Source organism: Rattus norvegicus, chromosome 2 (genome assembly GCF_036323735.1).
Source record: "Rattus norvegicus strain BN/NHsdMcwi chromosome 2, GRCr8, whole genome shotgun sequence".
Lineage (NCBI taxonomy): Eukaryota > Metazoa > Chordata > Mammalia > Rodentia > Muridae > Rattus > Rattus norvegicus.
The window spans coordinates 119,463,877-119,491,005 of record NC_086020.1 but is presented as its reverse complement, the minus strand read 5'-3'; the positions used below and the strand labels follow the sequence as shown (position 1 = coordinate 119,491,005).

Sequence of the window (27,129 nt, the reverse complement as noted above, 5' to 3'; positions counted from 1 at the left end):
AGCCTTGAGAAGCTTCACAATTCCCAGGAAGTGGATTGTATGGAACACAGCAAGGTCATGTTGTTGATATTATTTCTCCAATTTCCTTTCTTGAGTTGTTATGGCCGATAATAGTGACCCTCGGGTTTTAATTGATGTCAAACAGGAGTTGCCAGCCTTCCGTTTATCTCCCTTAGTGGCAGGAAAGATTGCCCAGTTACCCTGGAGCTGTGTGACCCAGGGTGGCTGACTGTCCAAACATGTCTTCACCTTGTCGCTTTAACATTGCTCCATTTGACACCAGCTTTGCTGCTGCCTGCCTCCAGGACCCAAGAACCTTGACAAGGGAGTTAGAAGAATCCTCTCCTTCCTCCTTCTGGCTGCTACTTGTGGCTGCTTTCAGTCTTTGCGGAGTGGCCTCATATTTCTCTTACTCATTACTTTTGGGAGAACCCCCCTCCCCCGCCTTTTCTTACTTTTGGTTAGATCATGGTTTAATTATGAAAAATGTCCAGGGAGCCCCAGAGGAGAAATGAGTGAGGGAAAAGATGACTATTTCTTAGTCCTTCTCCTTCTCCTTTTTCCTCCTCTTTTTCTTTTGATAGGGTCTGATGTACACCGGGCTGGCCTGGGATTCTCTTTGCAGATGAGAATGAATTTCAGTGTCTGATTCCCCTGCCTCCTTATCCCCAGTGCTGAGTTGATAGCTGTGCACCGCTATGCTCAGTTGGGCTGGGGTCGTAGCTGAGTTGGTGGAAGGTTTGCTAACCTGTAAAGGCCCGGTTCGATCCTTTTCAGCATATACTAGGTATGGTGACACATGCCTATATCCCAGTACTCAGGAGGTGGGGGCAGGAGGATCAGAGGCCCAAGGTTATCCTCAGCTATACGGTGAGTTCTAGGCTAACCTGGGCTACAAGAAGCCCTGTCTAAAATCAAACAGAAACAAGAAGTGGAGTCCAGAGCTGGACAGAGAGAAGAAAGTGGGCAAGGCTTGTGGAAATGAGGGGTGGACGTGTCCCTGATCAGGGGTGAAGCCAGTGGAGAAAAGAGCTGATGGCCTGGCCACACCCTGTCCTTCTCAGACGTGATCCCTTTGCCCCTCTAGACACATGGCCCTGCTCTTTGAATGGGCGTGGCATGGGCAACTCAACCCATGTGGAAAGGCCTCCCTGGCATCCTTCATAGGCCTTTGGGAAGCTGTTGGAGATGGGATGTCTTTTATTAGAGCACACTGGCTCCATCCGTCACATACATGCATCAACAGAGGCTCAGACGTGTGCCCTCCCCCATCCCACTTCCCCCTCTCTGCTGTCCTTCCTCCAGCTAAATAGTTCTTCCTTTTGCTTTCGAGTGATTTAAAACTAGATTGCACACAGGGAAAACTTGTCAGTTTGTTTGTCTTTTGTTTTGCTCTCCCTAGTACCCTTTCAGGTACATGTCTAAAAATAGAATTTTTGGGGCCAACAAGATGGTTCAGTGGGAGAAGGCCACTGCTGTCAAGCCTGACACCTTGAATTCAATCTCTGGGACTCATATAGTGCGAGGAGGACATCTTCTGACCTCCATGTCCACACATCCACATAAATAAATAAACATGCACAGAAATCTTGATATTGTAATTGAACTGTAATTAAACAGCAACTTTTTTTGTTGTTGTTTTTTCAAGACAAGGTAGGTCTCATATAATCCAGGTTGCTTTCTTAACCACGATGGTGCTGAGGATGGCCTTGAACCAATGTTCTTCCAGCCTCCAGTTTCTGAGATTCTATGTGTGAGCCACCAGACCAGTTTATGACATTCCGGGGATGGAGCCCACGGAATCCTGATGCTAGGTAGGTGCTCTACACTTGAGCCACATGCAAGCCCTTGACTACTATTTTGTTTATTGCTTGTCCTGGCACTAGAGATTGAAGCTAGAGTCCCTCACACACCCGGCGGATGCTCTGTAAACAGAACTCGATAGATAATGAATTTTGATGATTGTCAGAAAAGATGGGTGAGGCCAGCAAATGGTCCATCTGCCCAGTCTACCTGCTCCCAAGACACTCTTGGCCATCGTAGATATCCCCAGTACAAAAAGAGGGGCATAGAAAGGTGAAGACTTCAAGTCTAGGATCCTGGTTCTGGACACACAATAGTCACTCATCTACAAATAGAAAACAACACAAACAAAGCAAACACCTTAATGGCTTCAGGGTCTCCCTCCCAGTTTGCTCAAGGACACTGTAGGAAGACACTTCAGTGTCTGATTCTCCTGCCTCCTTATCCCCAGGGCTGAGTTGACAGCTGTGCACCACTACGCAGAGCTGGGGTTGTAGCTGAGTTGATGGAAGGCTTGCCTAGCTGGTGTGTAAAGGTTCCAGTTCAATGCCTTACTGTAGCCTGAATCCCAATACTCAGGGAGGACCTAGAATTACCCAGGTGATGGATGAATGGAAATCTCACACACACACACACACACACACACACACACACACACACACCCCGCCAAACATACACACATAAACACAAGCATACGTATACATACTTACACATACATGTATCTTTTTATACCTCAACATCAAGCGTAGCCCACCCACAGAGGTGATGGGTTGGGAAGAGAGGAGTGTTACTACGGGAGGAGCCAGATCACCAGAACTCACAAGACCTGTACAGGGATATGATCAAATGGCTGGGGTGCTCCTTCTGCTAGCCTGGACCTTGTCTCTATGGTGAACAGTGCCTAGGATGCTTCTCTCAGCCACAGGTTTGTTCTCAGGCCTCCAACTTGCTGTATATCTTATGTTTAAATCTTCAGAGTCCCAGGCATATGCTACCGTGTCTGGTTTATGTGGGAAATCCAGGCTTTTCTGCACGCTAGGAAAACACTACCAAATGAGCTACATCCTCAGCCCCTTCCAGCATCTAGTTTTAATCCCAAAGTACAAGTGCTGGAGAGTGAGACGTCAGGAAACGTTACTGCGGGCAATGAAACAGGCTGACAGACGGCAGGCAACAGGGCTGCAGCAAGCTGGACGGCTCTTGGCAACAAATAAGGTGGTGTGAGCAGATCCAAATGGTGAGGTGGGGCGAGCTGCAGACCCTGGCCCAGGTCACAGCTTGTGCTCCGACCAGCAGACCTTTAGGTACCTGAGAGCTCTCTAGCTACCTCCACTGATGACTCTTGCTCTGGTTTCCTTGTAATCACCCAGTTCCACCAGGGTTTCTCTCTGCTCCACCTGCTCTTATGCTTCCTGAGGTGCAGGTCCACGTCTTAGGCATCCTTGACCTACAAATTTTCCTGACCCAGGTGTTTATGTTTGTTTGTTTGAAGTCCAGGGGTCTTGGGATTCCTTGGACTTCCGCCGAGATGAGTGTGCTTGCCTGTGCCCTACCACAGAGAAAATAATGCAGAAGATGAAAACGGTTTGCTCCTCTATGTCTATGTCATAAGAATATGTGCACATCTTTAAGAACTAAAATGTGAGTTTGAGGAGCTTTCAAAGCTATGTGCGTTTGGTGCCTCCATTCCGGCCTCCGCCCATCTCACGCTGCTGCTAACGGCTGCTGTCAACATGCACGTGTGCTCATAAATTTTGAAGCAACTTTAAACACCTACAATGACCTCGTATACACTTGGTGTTTCTTACTAAAGGAAGGAAGGAAGGAAGGAAGGAAGGAAGGAAGGAAGAAGGAAGGAAGGAAGGAAAGAAAAGGAAGAAATAAACATCTTTATTTTTCATGTGTGTGTGTGCACCAGCATGTGTGAATACTGGTGCTCCACTGAGGGCAGAAGGCATCAGATTCTTATAGGCTGTTGTAACCTGCTTTGACATGGTGCTAGAAACTGAATTTCGGTCCTGCAAAAGTGGCAAGTATTCTTAACTGCTGAGCCACCTCTCTGCCTCCTTTCTAAGATATGATTTCTTTTAAGGTTGATGCGTCTGATTGTTGATCATAAGTATTCAAATTAAACAGCCAGTCCCATCCCTCCTCTGAGGGTTGAGTTAGTTAGTTATAAAAGTTCAGGTTCAAAATTGAATTCCCCTTTGCACTTTCTAGGGCTTGAATTTCATTTTCCGCACTTTGATTAAGGCACAGCACTGGAGTTAAGAGTCACCTTGCTAAACTGGACTCTCTCCTCAGTCTTGTGAGCGCTATGAACAACACCGTCATAAAATCAATAGGAAAACCTCAGCTGTCACAGATCCTAAGCAACTCCTAGCCATAGAAATGACATGAACTGGCATTTCCCGAGTTGGGAAATGTTCTGCTGGCTGATGTACCCGACCAGCTTCAAGTTTCCCCGAGATCACTGTGAGAGCAGAGGCCTGCCCCCACTGAGCGACTGAGATGCCAGAATCCGCTTTTCTCCTGGTTAGAGACCAGGTGTTCCCTTTCTTCTTTCAGAAACAACCGCAGGAGCCAGCACAGCATATTGAGATGCGGGACTCAGAGCTATTTCTAAGCTCTTCTAAGTTGGCTTTCGTAGAATTTATAACAGGATTTCAAATTAGGTATTTTTCCCCCCCTGAACTGATGAAAAAAAAATTCAGATTTGGATTTAAAAGTAGAATTCAGAAACCAAGCGCCGAACAGTTAGTTCCAAAGCCAGTCTGCAGGGCCACTGCCAGGGTCCTGCAGCATCTAAATCCTGCAACTCCAGAAAACAAGGGCACAGTTTGAATCGCCTTTGTCCCAACTTCCCCGTTGCTGGAGACAAGCTTGGCCTTGCTGCAGTTTGCCTCTCGAAGGCTAGCATGTCACTCAGAGGAGGAGAAGAGGAACCTCTGACTGGACCAACGCTGCTATCCGTGACCTGGTACCTTCTACTCAGTTCAGCGGCCTGTTTCATTGGAGCTCACTTAAAAACCCATTACTGGATGCACCTACTCTGGGATTCATCCTACTGAAAACACGTTAACCCTCCCCCAAACTTTGCTAAGAAGGCATATGGCTGACTGCTAAGTGGCACACCACAAATTATTTACACACTGTAGGTAAAAGATACTCTGAGAATTCTGTCAGTCTGTGCCGCAAGTAACACAGTTGCCCTGTTCCTACATCAAACTACCCCTGTAAGTAAATAAATATATGCATAAGGAAGCTAGAAGGAGCTGGATGATGGTGGCACACACCTTTAATCCCAGCGCTCCTGTAGCACAGGCAAGTGGATCTCTATGAGTTCGAGGCCAGCCTGGTCTACAGAGAGAAGAGAGTTCCAAGACAGCCAGGGCTACACAGAGAAACCCTGTCTGCAAAAGCAGAAGCAAAACCAACCAACCAGTCAAACAAAAACAAAACAAAAGACCCCAAAACAAACAAACAAACAAAAGAAGAAAGCTAGAGGGAAACCAGACAGCAGCAGGTCAAGTGACACAGCTTACCGTTTTTATAGCATCATGTGTGACACTTGTCACTGCTAAACCACGGCTGTTGGAGTCCATATTTCCTATATCTACCATCATTAAGATCTCTGGTTTGACAATGAAACACCCCACCTCTAATTTGCTCAGCCTTCTGGAGTCAAGGTTGGTATGTTGCACCCACTTAGCTCTGGAAGAAAATAGAACAACCAGAGCTTCTGTAAAAGGCCAGGATTTCAAATCAGCCTCATTTCACAAGCTCTCAGAAGCCACCCGACACATTCCAATTAGTCTTTTGAGACAAGGGCTCAGGCCTAGGTTAGCTTTGAACTTGTGCCTCCCACGTACTGAGATTGCAGACATGCGCCATAGACACCCAGTTGATGCAGTGCGGGGCGAACTGAACCGGATGCTTCGCGCATGCCCAGCAGGCGCTCTGACCGACAACTTTGCTGGAGGACTGTGGACACAGCAGAGTTCATCCATGATCGTGGTCCACGGGCTTTTCTAGAACAGCAACGGGGACACGAAGGGACAAAGTCCACGCAGGTACCAAGTCACTGGCAACGAGTGTCACCAGCGAAAGTGGGACAGGCAAAGTCAGGAGCAGGAACATCATGCCAGCTGTGATCAGCTAACCTCTGATGTTTATCGAGACAGCTAACTGGACATTTGATCAGTTTGTTAGCCTTTCTTGCCATTATAGAACTGACTAAATACCATCCCAGTCTGAAGTGAGGTGCTGCTGGGTGGGGAATGGTATGCTTCCAAGACTGCCCTATCCTTTCTTCCCAAGTTTAATACACTGTCCTCCTTGTAGCCAAGGCTGGTCTCAAATAGTCAATGTTTTATCTTCTGCCTCCCACCTCCTAAATTCATTACAGTTAATGAACAAACCGTCTTAAACTCTCATAAGGGTCTGGCCACCTGAATGTCAGTTCCAAGTCAGTTCCCTAAGCTTTGTCTTAGCTGATTTTACAGACTTATTTGAGTCTCCATTGATCTGTCTAAATGGCCCACAGTATATGCCAGGCCACCAATTCCGGTACACTGTCTCATCTAGAGTCCCTGTCCTTGTCCAAGCCAGGCCCTACAAAAGGCTAATTTCCAACCCTGAAATACTCTCATAGTACAAAAATCATTACAGCAGCATAACACATGTGACGTTCCAAGCTTATAGATCTGAAATCCTGTGGTTCTGTTCACTAGATGGGGAACCAGGTATGACATTCTTCCGCAGACTCAAGTTCTAGGCCAATGGTAAAGAATCTGGCTGGCCCTGGAAGCACAAATCCTCGGGGGACTAAGAAGGAAAACTTCCAGTGTCCACTTGACAGAGTAGCTACATTTCCCCCCTTCCCCCAGGTTGTCTCTGTGTATCCCTGGCTGTTCTTGAACTCACTTGTAGATCAAGCTGGCCTCGAACTCACAGACGTCCACCTGTCTCTGCCTCCTAAGTGCTGGGAGTAAAGAAATGTACCAGCACATCATGTCTGAGCTACTACATTTCTTCTTTTTTTCTTTTTCTTTTTCTTTTTTCTTTTTTTCAGAGCTGGGGACCGAACCCAGGGCCTTGCGCTCGCTAGGCAAGCGCTCTACCGCTGAGCTAAATCCCCAACCCCTACATTTCTTAAAGGCTCCAGAATCTCCACCTCTTTTTGTTTTCTCTGTCTGTCTCTGTCTCTCTCGGTCTCTGTCTCTCTCTGTACTCTTTTTAGTCACCAAGAAGATACATCTTAAAAGGAATTCTTCCATATGCATCTCACTAAGAACAGACATATCAGGCTATCTCTCCTGGGAAGTCTGAGCACTTGTTGGTCTCGGGGGTAAGGGGTGGAGTTTGGGAAATTCGACCTCTGCCTGCCCTAGCAAGTTGTGGGGTTGTAGATTGGCAGGCGCTCTGTGGAGGCAGGGCCAGGGATAGCAGGGGTCAGCGAGGTTGAGAAGTATTCAAATGTAAATTTACACCTGAAAAGACAGAATGGAGTCACCCACTTGGGGGGTGATTTGAGTTTCTTGTGAAAACACGCCCTGAGTGCTTCCTCTGGAAAGATGAAAGTTGCAGTGGAGGGGAACAGTCTAGGAGTGATGGAACCGGAAGAAAGGACGGAGCAGGGCAGCTTTGATGAGCAAAAGAAACGGGTTCAGTCACCGGTTGTAAATCTATTTCCAACTTTCCCTTTTCAGTGCAGTTTTGGGATTCAATAGTATGGTGGTATTTCTGCCTTACTAAATATTTGGAGGTTGTCTATGAAATCAAGAACATGCAAATAAAGAACCAGTCTATTTTTTTCCCCTGACATTTGAACGGGTTTCCTTGCCATGTAATAGTTTTGTTTTTGTTTTTTTAAATGATTGCTACCTACATTGCTTAGTGGAATCCCCAAAGTGCCAGTGAGAGAGAGAGGGAGAGGGAGAGAGAAAGGGAGAGAGAGAGCGAGAGAAAGAGAGAGAGAGAGAAACTTCCACATTCCAACACTGCCTTCAACCTCAAATGACAGTAAAAGGTCCATTCAGACCCCAGGACCACACGGAGGCATTAATTAGGCTGATGAAATCCATGGAAATGTATGGATTCAGCATAATCAAGTTTCCACCGCAGACTACCGTTCAGGAATACGTGAGCAGCTGGGAGAATAGAAAGTACTGTTAGAGTTAAGTCATGCATGTAATTGAGTATATTTAACATAACCATTTTAATGACCAGTGATTAAAAGTGCATCTTACTTAAATGGTATATCCTCTGCAGCTTCTTCATATCAACTCAGTAATGTTCTCAGAAGGAAAGGGGGGGATACAAATTTCTAAACAAGATTTTTTTTTTTTTTGAGTTTGGAAGAAAAAAGCGAGAAAATGGACTGAGAAGAGAATAAAGAGACTCGTGCAAACAGCCTCATCGGTGTGCTCTAGAGCGGTCACTCCTGTGCCTCTTGTGCTCAGTTCAAATAAGGTAGTAGGAATACATAAGCAAATGACATATAAATAGTTTTTCTTAAAGATGAAAATTCGATGGTGTCCATCTGTGTGTGCATGTGTGTGCGTGCTCGCCCTCCAGCTCTCACCTGCTAAAACTCCTCTGATGTTGAAGAGTTTCCTTAGGAATCCGGGAAGTTGACCCTTCTGATTCCTCCAACCTGTAGGGTTGGCTGATGTGAATGGAGTCTGCCTCTTGGAAGAAAGGAGACTGGGCACAACAGAAGTGCCCAGCTATGACTGTCCATGAGCAAACAGTCCAGAAATCTTGAAAGTGGGGGGAATGAACTTTTCAAACCAACAAGGAGCCTGAACCCTCAGCCCATCTGTGCTTAGAAGCAAAGTCTGCTCTGTTTAGTTCACAGCAACCAGGCCAGAAAAGTGGGGGGCTTCGTGGGACCATGCACAAGCCGGCTAGTACTTCTGTTATATGTTCTCAGTTTTTGTGCTAAAACAAAACAAAACAAAATAAAACAAAACAAAAAAACAAAAAAAACCTCAACCAACCAACCAACAACAACAAAAAACCCAAAACCAAAAAACCCCACCCAAACCCCCCACTGACAGACAGCTAGGAGTGTGTAGATTGCTTGAAAAACACACACCCAGGCGCCATTAAAAGTGGGAGTTTAAGAGGGCTGTCCAGCTCCCAAAAGTTGCTTCGCAGCCTTCTTTTTATCTCTCTTCGCTCTCCCCCATTCCCACAGAGAGATGATCCATTCTCCTGTTGAAAAGGATGGCCACAGAGGGGCACATCGCTCAGAATGTCTGGGAGTTGTGCCGACACCTTTACTAGCCCAAGAGGAGGGCTTTTAAGGGAAGTGTGCAAGCACAGAAAAAGGAGGTTGGTGCACGCGGATAAAGTAAAAAAATAGTTTTAGGGGAAAATCATTTGGAGTCTCTCTTCTTCCCGGTAACAGGTCTCCCTTGGCTTGGAGGGATAGGCCTGGGGATGTACTGTCTCTGAGGCGTATTCTTGCGCTCAATGTGCAGTCTATAAATACAGCCCAGGAGTAGTGCCAGAGCAGTCAGAGCACAAAAATCTGAGCCTTGAAAGCACCTTTTCCTTCTGGCTATGGTGGCACTTAAGTGATGACGTGGGCAGCCAAGCTGGGAGATTTATATCTTTTGGAAAGTAGGGCAGGCCAGATGGTAATAGCATCATTAACACACAAACTTGGGACGGGGCGAGTGAAGCTTGAAATCAGGGAAGAGCTCAGGAGAACAAAGGGGGTTGCTGTGAAGAGCCCCCTCCATCCCCCCTGCTGGCCAGAGCTAGGAGCCCCTAGGTACTGAGGGTCTGTTCTTGTCCAGAACTGGGTAATAAACAGTGGCTTTCCCCATCTTCCAGGGTGACTTAGTACAGAAAAAACAAAAACAAAAACAAAAACAAACAAAAAAAACCCAACTTTTCCAATAGGCAAACTTAACAGTCCTTTACGGGTGACCCTTCATGCTCTGAAGTGGCAGGAGTGGGCCTTTAATTCAAATGTGTGTTCCCCACACTGGTAATGATAAGTCCTGCAACTGTTGGCACTCTATGAAATCAAAGTTCTGCTTAGTGTAGGCTTCAGACAAAAGTTCACCTCCCTCCCCTTAGGCAAACACTGTGTGCAAACAAGGCAAGTCCAGAAGCACCTCCTTTTTAAAATTTTGGTGTTGGGGTTTGGTGCCAAGGTGTTGGAAGGGGCTGTGGTAAACTATGAGTTTTACTTTGGAAAACTTTGACGTTCCAGTCAAACTCTTACTGAATAGATAGATATGTCTTAGAAGGAACAGAGAAGAGACTAGGACAGTATTAAAGTGGTAATAATAATAGTGTTTATTCTAACTACCTCGACAGACATTAGTGAGCAGGAAGTGCAGTTGTTAACTGACAAGACAGAAAATTAGTAACTGTGTCATTTCATTAACACGACGTAACACAATATGTACATACATATATACACAACACATTATTAAAAGGAAAAGCAATGTTCTTGACACAGTGTGTGATATACAGCTTCTGGAAGATAGCAAGCAAAGGTGACAAGGATCAAGCGTTGACTGGCATTGAGTGATACCTGTTAGCAACTAAAAGTTGAGGAGGAACAAACTAAACCGAACGTTTCCCCTTTTCTCCTTCAAAGCAAAACCGAAAACGCCCCCCCCCCCCCCCCCGCACTCTCAAACTGGAGCTCTTTAAAGACCCTGAGGACTTACGCTCAAGGCTTTATTCAGAAAAACACTGAGCCGGGTCGTTCGTCACAGGCAATTGTTAAAGGCTTTCAAAGAGCCGATCAAACGCGGCCAGAGTAATCTACATTGGAGTCCGGATGGTGGAGTTACGGCGTACACCTGCGGGATGTTTGCTGTCGTTGCTCCTCGCAGAGCTACAAATCTTGATTAAAGCTCCCTGCCTAAGTTGCTCCCCAGTTTGGAAAGAGTTTCTTGGGATAGTTCACGTTGACCAGAGAGCTGTTTGGACACTCCAGCCAGAGAGGAGTGAAGCCACCAAGCTGGGGAGGGACAGGGAGGGTGAACAATTGGGAAGGTCTGCTTCTTGCTTTGACTTTTTGAACAGAACCTCCACCCGACTGTAGACAACCCAGATAGAAGTCCTGATTTGTGGCTTTGAGTTCCCGTATCTCCAAAACTCCTTACTGTCTTTGCCACAACTTTCCGTTGTCCTGGTGTATGGATGGCAATGCCATCTCGTAGCTTTCTTTAATCTATTCCTACAGGTGTCCACCTAGAGCCAGTTCCCAACCTCGTGCAGCACACCTTTTCTAGTACAAAACTTTATCTTTCTCCCCCAGAGTCCGTATCTAGTTTGAAACTTTCACTTTTGATTCATTTGTTTGAGATTATTTCCCCTCCTTTTCTGGGTTGGCTAGGTTTCCACTGCTTTTACTCTGAGAGAGGGGTGGAAATGCGAAGTTGTGAGAAAAGAGGACGCGAAGGTCGGGCAGTTGGAGGCGGGAGGGACCTCAGCGTCTGTCTGCAGTCAGCTAGCAAGTCCGCAAACCCTCTGCAATCCCTGTGCGACACATTTGGGGGATGGGGTGGAGACTAACCGGCTGCCCGCAATGCCAAGATCAACACTCGGAGCGAATGTTATCAATAGACCAATTTTCTGCTCTTACCCGGGGCTTTTTTGTTTCATTCCTAAGTGGAGAGTGTCTGAGCTGCGCAAGACGCCGCTGTACGGAGGCGCCCGGAAAGAGAGGGCGCTAGAAGCGGGAGACGCAAATATGGAAATTAACTCATTAGGAAGGGGTGTGGTTAGCGCGAAGCCCCCTCCTCCATCCCTTCCTTTCTCCCTCGCTGCCACCGTCCTGGCTTGCTAAATATGAGATTACAAACAAACAAATAAAGCAGAAGCTGACTACGCAGCCCCAGATCAAGCACGCTCCAGATAATTCTCTCCACTCAGCGCTGAGGCCAGTTCTGCCACGCAGCACCCGCCCCCGTCGCCACTGGGGGCTGCGGCGTTCCCTGCGCCATCTCCCGCCACTGGGCACTGCAGCCCGGCCGCCGTCACCTTTCGAAGGCGCAGCACGTGGTCCCAACACCCGGCGGGGTGCAGGTTTTAAACCCTAAGACGCCAGCTTCAGCCACTGTGGCGCCCTTCCGAGGGCCTCTGCTGACCTCGAGGTTCTTCTGCAATGGCCCTGGGTGCTGGTGTGCTCTGAGGGAGAAAACAATCGAGCTTAGAAAAGAATGTTCCCGAGTCTCTGGCCTGGGCTCTCCCGCCCCCTGCGGGACCGTACTCCCAGCGCGAGATTGCATTGTGCTAGGGCTCGGGTGAGACAAAAATTGGCACCAAGGTGGAGGCCTGCTTAGCGTCAGAGCCCGAGGTTGAGATATTAACAAAAGACGAGGTGGTGCCTAAGAGTGAAGTCTGTGGGGTTGGACCGCCTGGGGTGCAATATTCCGTGTCTAAATAAAATCGTGAGCGCGCGGGGAGGGGGAACAATTAAAATGAAACAAAATGCGAAACTAGTCCTCAGTTGAGTCGTTCTCCCCACCCCCTATGTCTCATACAGCACTGTATCTAGGTCCTCAAAGCCAGGCTTTAGTGTAAGGCCTGAGGCAAAAATGGTACTTCTAACGGCTGTCCTTCCGGCGACCGGCCTCCCCGCCCCTGCTCCCATCCTGGTGCTCCCGCAGCTGCGGGCCTCTTGGAGGAAGGCTGCGCAGTCCCCAGCCTCCCGCTGCCTGCAGGCCACCGCGCCTCAATGCGGGCATTGTCCGCCGCGGGTGGGGAGGCCAGACGACCAACACACAAGAATAGCAATGTGCCCGACTCCTGTTAAGAGAAACTTTCCAAATGTCCTCCTTGTGCTGAAATACTACTTTTTTTAAAGTGCGAGTGCGTGTTTCTGTGGGCAAAGATTCGTTTTTGAAAGTCCACTTTCAATTCCTCAATCCTTTTCTCTTCTTTTTAAGTTCTCAGAAAAGGAGAGAGTGGGCAGAGAAGTGGCAGGATTAGGGTAAAGTGGTGTGTTGGGGGGAGGTTTGCAAAAAACGTAAATATGGTTGGCGATCAGTGGGACTGTTTAGGAATACCGGCAGTTGTCACCCAGATCTGGTTCGGGGACGCGGGGACAGATGCTCGGTTGGCGCGCGGAGTGGGAGGAGGGCCCCGGGGCGCGTGTGCTGGGAAGCGTTTCGCACCTCCTGTTTATCTTAGAAAGGCGCGGAGGGGTGGGTGGGAGCGGATTGTTCCTTTTCCCCCGACAGGCAGTATTAGTTGACTAAAATGGAGAGGCGGGCGCACACAAAAACAAAACCTCTGCAGGCTCTCCTCTGACCCGAATTCCAAAGGCTGGGGCTTGCTACTCAGAAGACCCCAGCGTCCGCGGTCTTCTGACCACGGCAGAAGCAGTGGTGGATGCCCTTAGAATTGGGCCTTTGGGGACAAGGTTGATGAGGCATCTAGCAGCGGGGACGCCTTCCTTCCAGGAGTGGTCTTTCTCGTGAGAGGGTCTCTGGGTATTCTCAGTTTTTCCCAGGCATTTGAGAAATAATGGCTCAAGTCCCTTGCCAAACTGTCTGAGACAAGTATATTCCAAGACCCTGCAATACTGATTTCGTTTAAAAAAAATAAAAACAAAAAATCAAAAAACAAAAACCCCACAGCAGAACAAAATAAGACCAAACCAACCAACCAACCAACCAAAACAAAGCAAAACAAAACGCAGACCCCTGCTCTGCGTGTCCCACAGCCAAATTGACCGTAAGGGCGCCCAAAGGGTTGTGCCTATTGGCAAGTCGTGTTAATTTGGTGAGCTGACTGGATGCCTTAATGATAAATCCCCAATGTAAAGAGCCCGATACAAGCTCTAATTGCTCCTGGGAACTTCTTGCTAGGCTCTGTGGACCACAGCCACCCCAGAAAGCCTCCAACAGTGTGTTTGGATGGTGGGTAGAGGGGTGGGGTGGAGTTTCTACAGCTAGCGGTGCGCACATCTGCTGGGACTTCCATATCGAAGCTGTTCATTTACCGGAGCCAACTTATGAAACCTCCACAATTAGATCTTCATTGTCCTTCCCCCATAATACTGTCGAGAAAGAAAAGGTCTTCTCGGTCGGGGCCAATCCAACGAAGCGTTTGACGTTATTAAATAATAAAGCGATTGTGATTTACATTGTTGTTGAGAAAAAAGGCCAATTATCCACTGTTATGTTGCCATAAAGATCATATTAACTCGAATTTGTAATCAAACAATATGCGAGCGCTTTAAAAGTACAGCAGAACTGGGTGACAGCTACCGCGACGTCTTCACTTTCACCAGCAAACCCACCCGCATCGTCAGCCGGAGCAAAAGAGGCCGACACCACAGGCCCGAAAGGAGGGAAGAGAGCTGCGAAGTGGTGATTAACCGTGTCCAGTGTTAATTATTCTCAATTAATCCCAAACAGTGCAAACCTTTCCTGGTTCTCTGCAAGTTCCCCTGTTGGGGATGCTTTGAGGATGGCGCCTCTCTGGGAAGGAAGAGGCGCCTCGAGTACCTGTGGGATGAGCAAAGAGGCCGGGATGCAGGTGCACTCGAGAACGCTGCGCGTGGCGCGCGCGCGCGGGATGCTCACTGCCTTCCCCATAGCTCCAGCTGCAACCCGAGGCAGACTCCAGACGTGGGCAAGGCCCACAGCATCCTTCCGCCCCCCCTCCGTGAATCCTGCGTCTTCTCTACTCAAATCCCTCTCGCGCGCGCCCTCTGTTATTAGGTTTATAACTCTTTGCCCACTTAAATCTGTGCAGCCAACCAAGGAAATCTAAATAGGTTTGAGTTGCCCCTTGGGTACCGAATGGAGGCTTTAATAAGAAAGATTAATTGTGGGTGTGTACCGGCCGGAAGATACGTTAGAGCCTAAGCTGCAGGCGCTGTGGACGGGGGAATCGGAGCACTTCTTCTAGGCCTAGGCTTTAAGTAGGCGCCATAGGCATACCTGCCGTAAGACCACAGGCAAGTGAGCTTTGTCTCCCTCTCAGACATCTCTTCCTGCGATTCGGGGTTTTTACAGAATTTGGTCTTTACTATCTATCCCTTTCAGAACCACCCGGCGCACTTCCGGCTTCTCTTCTAATCCAGAGGTGAGCAAGGGGGCTCCTTCCTAGTTCCACCGAAGTGTGTAAGTGAATCATAAACAGGTTTTACTGAGGAGAGGTGTTGGAAAGTTGTTTTTCTTGGCTAGAGGGATGCGTTTTAACTGGATGTAAACAGTGAGTGACTCTCCTCAGCATAAATGGGAACTGTCTGTTAGTTGGACCACCTTGGTGTCGCCCTCTCATCACAGGCTAGGGTGGTGCTGAGCAAAGTATCTGTCTTTCCCTAAATCTTCAGATCCAAAACTAAAACCCGGCACAAACCGTGGGGGTAGGGCAGGATGTTCAAAGAAGGGCCTTGACTGCCAAGTTCCCAGTAGCCTCTCACTCTTAAATAATTCCATTTAAAACTTGCTGCACCCAGGCCTGAGCTCACACCAGTGTGAAGAGGAAAACTCTTCTAGCGTCTGCTAGTTGCCAGCAAGGGCAGCTAAAGGGTGGTCGCATTTCTGTCCAGAGTTTTAAAACAGTTGCCGCCTTTCCTGACCCCCTTCTCATCCTCCCCACCCCTCTCCCCAGTAAAACCAATTCAAAAGGGGACTGGACTGTGCTCAGGAAGATTAACGCGCCTTCATTTGTAGGATTAGCCCTCTCATGCCGCATAATAAAATACTAGAGGTCCTTTTACATTTAAACAAATACACGAAATTCATGCCTTCTCTCCTTTCCTGTTTGATCTCACAGGACTTGCAAGACCCAGGCTTGGAACCTAAGTAGTCTCAGAAAAACTTTTAACTCAGAGTTCTCAGATCCTAGCAAATCTGGGCATCATAGGCATTGATTCTGTGTATGAGCAGAGCGATCCGCTTACTTTTAATATCTACAGCAATAGATTTGAGTTTGGAACTCACGATTAAAACCCTGTTTGTTCCTCCCAGGGCTCATGGATTTCAATGCTGGCCATAGGAACCACAAAATGTTCATTAAAGGAACCTATGCAAGGCTACTGTATGGCCACTTTGTCGGTTCAGAACCGTGGATGGGGGGAAAGTATGTAAGTGTGAGCCGATGTCACGCTGGCCACCAGTGTGTGGTCTATTGTGGGAAATGCTGCTTTTTGACTGAACAGAGGGCCCCCTCCCCCTTTCCCAGCTCTACTGCACCTGCAGTGGATGAGGGAGTCCCTGCCATTCAGCCCGTTGCAGATTGTTCAAACAGAAGACATCTCTGACAGCACTCAATTCATTACATTTCTTCCTGCTTTTCAAACCAACACACACACACAAAATGAGTATTGCCAGCCAGTGACAGCCAAAAAAAAAAAAAAAATCTTAAAATACTTTATATGCAGCTAATTTAGAAGCTCACACAACTAACCATGAAATATTTTGTGTCCTTAACTTGGAAAGCTTCCTGGGGCTGGGTGGGGGATGGGAGGATTACCTGCTTTTCTCTCTCTCTCTCTCTCTCTCTCTCTCTCTCTCTCTCTCTTGAAACCTACCTCCATAGTTTATATGGAAATAGTAAGTTTGTAGAATGACATTGCTTACAGGGCAGGGAGAACTTCCTATAGGGATCAAAGCGGAAACATGCAAGAGAGAATAGGTCCTGATTAATCTTAGCAGAAGGGCCCACTTGATACATACTCATAATTTATGCCGGGAAACCAGCTTACTAATAGAGGTAGGGTACCCACTTTCCAGGAGAAGGCTGTTGAGGAGGAAAGAGGGGAGTGCTGGAGCCTGAGGTGTGAGCTAAACATTTACATCAGTTTCCTGACAGCCAAGCCTGACCTCCATATGCTCAGGTTTACTTTGCCATCTTGGATTCTGAAATGCTTTGCACTATTTCAAGCTGACGAGAGGGTGTTTGGAAAGCTGGTGACTGGATTCAGTCTGGTTTACCAGAAGTTGGAGTAAACACACTCCCAAGAAGACTAGATTCTGAGGCACCTTCCCTGGGGGAGAGAAGACAGGGGAACAAGCAGAACGGGGACCTTGAGAGACAAGCTTCCTTCAGTCTCACTGGACTGGATACCTTACGCAATAGCCCAGACTGGAGCATTGACTGACTTTTGTGGAATCACTATTTTGTGAGATTCTGGGCCCATATCAGAAAATAAAGTCCAGTTTCCAGACCATTTGCCTTGGAAGGGAATTAAAAAAATGAAACTGATTTGAGGGTTGAAAAGAAATCCTGGGCAATGTCCCTCCAGGAACACCAAAGGATGTTCGTCTACCAGTGGTTCTGTCCATCTTAGACACACTCCGGCTACCAACTGGTTTTCATTTTTAACTCCCTTGGGGGATGTCTATAATCAAGTGTTTGACTCTAACATGCTATTGTTCTTATTTTGAGATGGGTCTAATGTAGCTCTGGCTAAAAGCTATATAAATCTCCAGGAGTAGAAGTATGAGGACTATGGAAATGGTATGCCAATGGTAAGCCAGAGGCAACTGTTACAATCACCGTGACATCAGAGCCAGAAGACTTTAGAAGCCCAAAGCTGTGGCTGGGACCCAGGAAGGTTGAAAACAGACAAGCCATGGTGCGTCTAGGAAGGCCTCTGGCCTAATTTGATAAAGAGTCTGAAGACAAAACAAAACACAGCTGACCAACTCATTCTGATCTCAGAACAAATCTATATAGCAGATCACTCAACTCTGAAAACACACATAAAGGAAGAGAGTCCTGCTGTAGAGGTATGTGGGCCCTGTGTGAGCAGATCTGGGGTTATCTATAAGGGAGATCAGCCATTTGAATGTTGGGGAGGCCGGGGGCCTCTGAAACTAGATCTGTTAGTATGATTGAAGTCAACTGTACTGGCTTGGTCAGGAACTTTCTGGTGTTTCCTTTCCTGTGTAGACCTCCCATTGTAGCTGCAGACTCTGACATCACAAGGCAGGGGTAGGGGCATTACCCTACTCTGGCCTGGCCTCCAGGGATAAGAATGCTAGCGGAGAAATCACTGCTCCTTCTAATACAGTCACCATTTTATTGCCCTTTGGGGGTGGGGCGGGGGCAACTCCAGTCTCAACTGCCAATATTCTTCCTTTCAGGAAGATACATGCTGATGGCAAAGTTTCAAAGTGAGTTCCCAGGCTAGCCCTAAGTCAGGAGGGGTGATAAAGAGGTGAGAAGAGGGACCCCCTCCAAGACTAACATCAGTCACTGCCTAGGACCCTAACAAGGGCAGGATCTTTGTATACAGCTTTGAGGCCACCTTGGCACGTGCTTCCCTGTCTCTCACCTTCTGCTAGACAGTTAATCTCAGGTTCCAATCAAGCTAGTAGATGTAGGGGGTTGTGGGGGTGGTCTTATACAGCTATCTCTACTTCATGCCTTAGGAAGTGAAGGGCAAGCTCATCCCGACCTGCTTCCCTCTCCTCCAAAAACAAAACAAAACAAAATCTCTCAAAGTCTCTCCCATTTTTACCAGTGCTCTCTGGCTCTGATCTTGTATGGGAAGAACCCAGTATGGCTTGGCCACAGGCAAAGGACTAGGATAAAATATCAAGAAGATAACACCTAGTTCAACAGCTTCTGATGTTGAGGGTCTGAAGCCAGAAGGCCAGGAACTCAACATATAGAGGGTTCGGGCTCCTGCGCAGGAGACAGGGCACTCTGTAACAGCAAAGGAACTCCGGCAACTTTCTTTCCTTGCAGTATTGAGGCAGGGCAGAGACACTGGGAACCCCTCCGCAGCTTTTCGGGGAGTCTCTGGGGATGGGGGCCTGGCCGCAGTGACGTCAGGTCCTAGTCAGTCCAGGTTAGCTACCAACTCCAGTCGGTACCACGCCACAGTTTCCAGGCTTTGGCCCTGCGGTCCCTTCCCTTCAGGCAGCCTGCAGGAGGCTGGAGAGCTCTCAGCTCAGCCCTGCCGAACCTGGGCCTAGAGAAGCAAAAGTGGTTCAAAGCGCCGAAATCTTTATACATCCGTGTCCACTTGACTCGCTATAGACAAGCAGATGGGGTCATAAAACGAATGGTCCCTCCGAGCTTTGAATCACCTGACCTGCCTGCCAACTAGAAAAAACTACTTCTAGTGCGAACGCTGGCCCAGAAGTAGCAAATAAATCTCTGCGTCCTTCAAATGAAAAAGATCACCGCTTGCTTTTGGAGAGGAACTGACACCAGCGTCCGGGCAATCAGCACTATTCCCGTTCTACCAAAGTACAAAATACAATCTATCCGGAACCGCACACAGAAAGAGGGCTCTGAGTAGAGAAATCCCTGCTTACCTGTGTACTCCAGTCTCTCCAAGAGAGGTTTCGTTAGTCAAAACAAGAAAGTCGAGTCGTCCATTATTTTCTAAAGGCCACAGAAGGAAAATATCCTCGCGGAGAATAACAATACTAGAGCTGGCCAGCATCCCTAGAAGAAAGGAGGCTCCCGGCTGGTGTCACAAACACATTTCCGGGAAAGTTTTTAATAGAAAATAATTATGAAAGACGTCGACCTAATCCTGCAGTTTGAGCCATTTCCCTGTCTTTGGAAAGCGCTGTTGAGCCTTTTATTTTAAATTTCCAGAGGCTGTGTGCCTTTGGACATTATCCAGACTCTCACAGTAAAAGCCAGAGTTTCTCCCTTTTTTAAGGGGTCCATCTCCTAGATAAAGTCCCTAGGGAGAGGCAGTCAGACATCTTTCAAGTCAGGTCAAAAAAAAAAAAAAAAAAAAGGTAAGAATATGATGGAGTCAATCCCCAACCCCAGGCCCAGGCGGAGCCTGAAAGAAGTCTTAGCTCCAAGAGCTAGGAGAAGCAGCCGAAAACAAACAAAAACAGAGAAAAAAAAAAACCCCACAGAGATGCAAATTATTTTAAAGTAATAGTAGGGTGGGGGTGTGGGAGGGATTGCAAGCTTCAGTCGTGGCCTTTAACAGTTATAGCCAAAAGAAACTCCAGGTAGAAAAATATGAGTGTCTATTTCTCAAAACTTTCAAAAGCAAGGAATGGGGGGGGGGAGGAGCAGAGACAAAAGTGCTTTCAATCACAAGATAGAGAGATAGATGACAGACAGACACAGACAGACAGACAGATAAGAGATGCCAACTAGCAGGCCACAGTCAGACCTCAATTTCAGAGCAGTTAGCTATAAACTGTGAGCAGTTGAAAAGTATAAACCTCACGCACACACAAAGGCACGGTTTAATTTCGCTCTTCTAATGGTTCTAAATGAAGACCCCAGCACTATGCAGTTTAGCAGTAGCCCTTGCCCCCCTCCCACCCCCAGGCGCTGATCAGCTCCTTTTTAATGTGAGAAAACTGGCAGCTCAAACCCAGTCAATGGAGTGCCTACAACAAAAGTTCTGAAAAGCTGAATGAATTGGGCTGTAATTACTACCCCCCCCCCCCAGCTTATCTCTTATTCATTCAATTTATATTATTGTGAAGGAATCTTACTCTCAAAATCATTCGATTACCATTTTACCTAGGGTCATGGAGAAACCTGTGACATGGCAGGAATGCGCCCCCCTCACAGCATTCAGACCAATAGAAGTGGGGACCACCTTGCACCTCAATTTACTCTGCCATTACCAGAACTCAGTACACTGAGCCTGGTTCCTTCCATTTCAAACCCTTGCTTTTATTGACCAGCAGGAATGTGTACCCTACCTAAAGTTCAAAGCCTGACAGGGAGGGGCTTTGCTATTTAGACAAGGCACATGGTATATGAAATACCACCCAGTTTCCCCCCATATCACAAATTCTAGAAGATCTTGCTAGACACCGTGCCAAAATGAACATAAAATTATATTGTTTTTCCTCTTAAACTAAAAATAGTCACTGAAAGCTGAAATGGGGGTTCGGGGAGGGGGGAGTATTTCTCTCCCTTGGCCCCGGAAAACATTTCATGAAAAAAAAAAAAAAAAAAAAGTCAGCCTGGGCAAGCCAGGGCTTCACACACCTTTCCATCGGAGATGCTTCTGATGGACAGTCTCAGGAGGTTTCTCCACTGCAAGAACGTGTCGCTTCCCAGAAATAAGTACAGCTATTACATCCAAATCTACTAGCAGTCTAAATAATTAATTGAGGCGTTGCTCTTTGACCTTGAAAAGTCCAGTAGGGACACATTTATAGTAATAATACCTCCGAATGAGCCCTTGTCAAATATTCATTTAGTGGTTAATGTGAGCCATTTTCCCCTGGGATGGTCTGTGATACCAGCTTTCCGGCATTGGCAAAGGAACCTTGTTAATCTACTCCCGCTCAGCAAAAATATTTTAACACTCTTTAAGATACGGAGGGGGTGGGTGTGGAAGAAAAAGACTTAAGCAAGGGTAGAGTCTATGCTCATCCTGGGACAGATTTCTAGTCTGTGTATAAAGTCGAAGCAACATTTAAATTCCCCTCTGGACTGAAAATGAAGCCTCGCTGACCAGAATAAAAAGAAAAGAAAGGAAAAGAAGTTAACAGGCAGCAACAGCAGCAAGCCCTCTCTAGGTAGAATTATGACTATCTCTTTTCTTAAAAATGAAATTATTCTTAAAAAGTATTTGCTTATTATTATTAGTCTAGGTACGCAATTACACATCTTGAGAACTGTTTTCTAACTGAATGAAATGGGCAACGCAATGAGTGTTCTTCAGCTGCAGTCTATCAAAGCATCTAGATTGATAAACAAAATACTTTGGCCTCTTCTGCTTTTAAACTGTTTGGTTTGGAGATATGGTGGGATATGAGGAAGAACGAGGCATCTCCCTTTTTGCAGAGGGGTAATCACTTAAAAGAGTTCAACTCGGAAAAAGTGCTCTTCGGTCCTGCAAAACATTTGAACCTGAGTATCTCCCCGAAGTGTTTGGTTTGGGTCAGATACACCAAGCCCTTTTCTTGTTTCTAAGTTGGGAGGCTGAATCGGGTCGATTCTTGTAAACTTTATATATACCTCTAAGATATATTAATTTTCAAATATATCCATTCTATACTGTCCATTGGCTTGAATTCCGGGAATATCCTCCTCTCTCCAACACCGTCATTTGGTTCTTTATTCAAAGTTTCTTTTATTCCTATGTGTGAGCAAGAACTGTCGAACGTGCTCATTACCACGTGAATAATCCTATATGCATCACAATGGCTGGCCGAGCCCGGGGAAATTCTTTTAGAGTCTCTGCATTAATTAGAAGGGAAACTGCCTAGCTTGGACTGGGAACTGAATAAATGTCCCTTCCCAGTACATCACCCTAAAACGAAAATAAAGAAGTAAACAACCCGCTATACACCTGAAATGAAGCGACCGAGAAGAAATAAGAACACAGAAAACGAGACCTTCATAATCCTCCACGGGACATTAGTTGCTCCTCAAGAAAGAAATTACTTTCTTGCAAAAGAGGCGACCCAGGCCTAGAGGCTGAGAGAACTGGCTGCGGCCGGTACCCGACTGAAGGGCAGAAGGCGCCAAGGGATCCTAACTTCTGCAGAGGTGCAGCGAGAGGACGCTCTAGAAATAGAGAAGCAATGCAGAACTCCATAAGGACGCCCCATTCCTGGTTCTTGGTGCCTTTGGACAGAAGATGACCGAAGCTAGGAGTTCCCCGTCCCTCCCTCCCCCCACAAAAAGCAAAGCGGGCCAGCAGCCTCTGCTATGCCAGAACCCGCTGCTTAAATTAAAGACCACGGCGATTCCCCCAACTTTTCCGCTCCAGCCGAGGACGTCGCCAACCTCTTTACTTCTCCTGGGGCAAAAGAAAACAGCAAATCCAATCTCGTTTCCCCACCCTCTCTCCTCCCCCTCTCTCTACTACTGTAGTAAAACAGTTAACAGATCAAAAGCACAATCATGTCCAAATGTGATCAGAGCGCACAACGCGAAATATCTACCTCGGAGTCGAGAGCTTTCTTCTGTAATATGTCTGTTGCCTGGCTTCTCTTTTGCGTGTAACCAGCTGCAGAGATTATCCGATTTGGGACTACAGGCTTGGACCCGCGCTGCCAAATTAAGAAGTGGAATCCGGAGTGGGGGGTGGGGGAAGAAAGGGGGGAAATAAATAAATAAAAAGTCCATGATAATGAAGGGAATTTTTGCAAGCCGCTCTTCGCTTTTCCCTCACCCCAAACAGGAAAACGTAGAGGACAAAGTTTATGAAGTCAGGAAACAAAGACAGAAAACCACTTGTTTCCTCATACAATAGCAGGGCGAGAGTCACCCAACCACCTACCCGGCAGTACACTCGGCGTGTCTACTTTGTAATTATTCCGATACAAGAAGCATCATTTTCCCCTATAAACCACATTTCAAAGGGCCATTGTGTTGTGAAGAAAATGAAAACCAACCCAGCCAACCTGGTTCTGATTTGGCTCAGTACCCCATCTACTAAGCTACACGAAAAATTTCAGAATCGTCTCGTTCTGGCAACAAGTGCTACAAGAGAGCTTAAGCCCACATCGCGCTTATTCACGCTGCTCAGGAAAGGAGGGGGTGGACTTACAATATATGCTTCTAGTTTCTATTCTAGAAATGTCAGCGCATTTCAGTTTCCCGTTTTTAATCATCCAGCCATTTTTTTTTCTTCTGCAGTTAATGCTAACAGACATTGCTGGTAACACCAAGATCTTGGTGGCTGAACAGTTATCCAATCCCCCAAGAAGTTATGTACAAGCATGCTAGCCAAAGAAATGAAAGACTCAGGCATAATTTCAGTGTCCATATTTCAAAAATTTATTTATCTCAAACTGTGCATAATGGAGTAAAAACTTAAGTTGGAAACGTAACTGTTATAAGGATGGTATTAGTTCAAATATATACATGGATTCTCGGCAGCCTGGTTCCAATAACAGCCGAATCTTTTAAAATACAACTACGGAAAATAAAAGGGGGAAAAAACCTTAAAATATCACAATTTACAGAAATATTACAAACCATAAGAAAATATTTCAAACACAGTAATTTCCATATTTTTATGTGAACAAAATGAAAAGGGTGGGATTGAACAAAAGCTATTATAAATTACCAACGATATCAACCTGCATGGACATTTTTTTTTTGCCTTTAACAGTAAGTTAAAAATTTAGTACAATCTAGAACGTTTGCCCTAAACAAGACCACGAAAATGGTCTTGCCAGTACTTGCTCTCATGTTTTCCTTTTGTACAATTTTAAAACTAAAACGTTCAAATCCGAATAAATTCCTTCCTTGTCTGTAACGGTCCTTAATTTAAGCTGCAGAATCAAAACCCAGCAAGAACCCTTTCCTCGAAAAATATTGGCAAATTCTCAGCTTATAAACAATGGACATTTGATTGCCATGTTTATCTCGATAAATACTGTACAAAAGTTGCTTGCAAATATTAAAACTTTTTTCATCGCCCGGAGTCTAGTTCTAAATATTACTGGTAAAGACTTTTGAGAACTCCCTGCGAAGCGCCTAACGTACCACTAGAACTTTAAAAAAAAGTTTTGCGTAGTTTTTTTCCTCCAGATCTATACATGGTCCAATTCCCCCGCCCTCCCCGCCGCCCTCAGGTTTTCTCTGTACAAAAATAGTCCCCCAAAAAGAAGTCCCAAGATCTCTCATAAAAGTTTTCTAGTCGGCATCACGGTTTTTGCGTTAATTTGGATGGGATTGGTGGTTTTTTTCCGCAGCTGTCATTTTGCTGCGGGTAATGAGATTTTTTTTTTCCTTTTGAGCATTCAGATTTTTCTTACTCTCCTCTTTTGCACCCCTCCCAATTCCCTTGTATCTTTTTGAAAAATCTCTCCCCTTCTCCAGTTCGCGGTCCGGCCCTCACATGTGCGACAGGGGCAGTGTGCCGTTAATGGCCGTGCCGGGCACCGGGCCGCTCTGGTAGTGCTGGGCCATGTGCAGTCTACTGGGCGCAGCGGGCTCCGGCACCTCGGCGCCGGGGAGGTACATGCTGATCATGTCCCGGAGGTCCCCGGCCTGGCAGGGCGCCCTGGAGTGGGAGGAAGAGGTAACCACGGGGGGGCTGGAACTGGCCTCGGACTTGACCACAGAGCCCATGGAGCCCAGCGCCATACCGGGGGTGCCCTGCTGCGAGTAGGACATGCTGTAGGTGGGCGAGCCGTTCATGTAGGTCTGCGAGCTGGTCATGGAGTTGTACTGCAGGGCGCTGACGTCGTAGCGGTGCATCGGCTGCATCTGTGCCGCGCCGTGAGCGTTGAGGCCCGGGTGCTGCGGGTAGCCCAGCTGCTCCTGCATCATGCTGTAGCTGCCGTTGCTCCAGCCGTTCATGTGCGCGTAGCTGTCCATGCGCTGGTTCACGCCCGCACCCAGGCCGGCGCCCACCCCAACCCCGCTCGCCATGCTGTTCCCGCCGGGGGCCAGCAAGCCTCCGGGAAGCGTGTACTTATCCTTCTTCATGAGCGTCTTGGTTTTCCGCCGCGGCCGGTATTTATAATCCGGGTGCTCCTTCATGTGCAGAGCGCGCAGCCGCTTGGCCTCGTCGATGAACGGCCGCTTCTCGGTCTCCGACAAAAGTTTCCACTCGGCGCCCAGGCGCTTGCTGATCTCCGAGTTGTGCATCTTGGGGTTCTCCTGGGCCATCTTACGCCGCTGCCCCCGGGACCACACCATGAAGGCATTCATGGGCCTCTTGACGCGGTCCGGGCTGTTCTTCTGGTTGCCGCCGGTCGCCGCCGCCGTGGCGTTGCCTCCTCCGCCGCCGCCCCCCGAAGCTTGCTGAGGGCCCGGCGGCTTCAGCTCCGTCTCCATCATGTTATACATGCGGGCGCTGGGCGCGGGCGCGGCCCGCCGGCGGCCGCCGACCCTCGGCCCGGCCGGGACTGCGGGGGCCGCGCGCGGGGGCCGGGATGCAGGGGCCGCGGGCGGGGTCGTCGGCGTGCACGGCCTTGCGCGGAGATCTGGCGGAGAATAGTTGGGGGGAAGCGGAGCTCGAGACGGGCGAAGTGCAATTGGGATGAAAAAACAGTCGCTCTCCTCCTCGGGCCGCCGCGATTGTTGTGATTAGTTTTTGGAAAGGCTTAAGCCTCGGGCTCCAAACTTCTCTCCTTTCTTTTTCTCTCCTCTTCTTTCTCCCAGCCCTAGTCTTAAAGAGGCAGCAAAGTACTTTTCCCTTTTTGCAAACACTCTCTTCTCTGCCTTGACAACTCCTGATACTTTTTTGAACAAGTTAATAGACAACCATCCATGTGATGGGGGCTGTCAGGGAATAAATGGGTTTCCGGCGGCCAATCAGCGAGCGCCGGCTCCTGCGCCGGAGCCCAGCCTCGCCAGAGGGTTTTGCATGAAAGGGGGCGGGGCCTGCCGCGCCGCCGAGCCGAGCGCAGCGGAGCGCTGTGCCCCGAACCGCGCGGGGGAGGCGGGCCCGCAGCCTGCAGCCCGCCGCGGGGGAACCTTTGTATCCCCCCCGTTCTCAGCAACAGGTCACGGCGGCACGCCTGTTCGAAGGAAGTGGGTAAACAGCACCAAGACGACAGCTCCTTTCCCCCATGCTACGGAATATTGGCTCTCTCTTGGGTACATAAGGGTGGATGGGGCGCGGAAAGCTGGGGCCAGGGTGGGGCGAGGCCCATGGGTGGTTCGGGGCGACCGTCCAACTAGTATTTCAGGAAGCTGGCAGGGCCGGAGGTGGTGTGCCATTGTTCCTCCGCTCATCCGCGGCACTGCTCTCTGTCCCAGCCCCTCTTCCAACCTTGTTGCCAACACCCACTCACCCCCTTTTCTCACAGAACAGACCAGAAGTTAGACCCAGGCCTCAGCGCCCTCCTGGCTTCCGCGTCATCGGCTGGGTTCCCAAACAGGAGTCCTCTGCCCATATGGCTGACTGTAGAGCTAGGGCCAGGCCCTGTACACAGCCTTCTTCTAGGCCGACTCAGGTGTGGCTCAAGGAACCACAGCACGTGTCCTGAACCCTAACTCCCTCCTCCACCAATCTGTCCCATCTAAAGGGTGCAAACGCAAAGCTTGAACTCACTCCTCCCTCTCTTTCTAACCCCCAACCCCGACACAAGAGGATTTCAGTGATGGCAATTTCAGATGAGAGCTAGGGGACGAAAGAATCAACAGAAAGAAGCTCCAGAGGGCAGAGGATGGGGGAGGGTCACGCAACTTCCTGGCATCCCACCGCGAGGCACGGAGGTGGCATTTAGGCTGCGCTCACAAACTCCCTCCCACGCAGCGTTCCCAGGATGGGGCAGCGCAGCCCGCATTGCCCCTGCTGATTGGCACAGTGGTAGTCGCGAAGGCCCGGCCGAGAGGCGCCGGGGCCTGGGAAACGCGCGGGGTCCAGAGGTGCAGGTGCAGGCGGCGTGCGCAGAGGGAAGGCCGGCCGAACCCGAGGAGCCGGGACCGAGCAAGCCCAGGCTGTGGGAGAATGGGCTG

At 48.2% G+C, this 27,129-nt stretch overlaps 1 protein-coding gene and 1 long non-coding RNA gene across 44 annotated transcripts in view; both read right to left on the bottom strand.

Annotated features, from left to right (window-relative positions):
• LOC103691527 (uncharacterized) overlaps positions 1-27,129 on the bottom strand; it is a 621,145-nt gene that overhangs the window by 26,332 nt on the left and 567,684 nt on the right. For 10 of the 43 annotated variants that reach the window (XR_010064233.1, XR_010064236.1, XR_010064235.1 and 7 more), the window contains one exon: positions 22,650-22,757. The exons of 22 other annotated variants lie outside the window; for them this stretch is intronic. This is a non-coding gene — a long non-coding RNA (uncharacterized LOC103691527). 11 more of the 43 variants (XR_010064242.1, XR_005500863.2, XR_010064245.1 and 8 more) reach the window with 8 other exon arrangements.
• Positions 23,464-25,875, bottom strand: Sox2 (SRY-box transcription factor 2). The gene has a single exon (NM_001109181.2). The coding sequence runs from the start codon at positions 25,510-25,512 to the stop codon at positions 24,553-24,555; it is 960 nt and encodes a 319-aa protein (NP_001102651.1). The 5' UTR covers positions 25,513-25,875; the 3' UTR covers positions 23,464-24,552.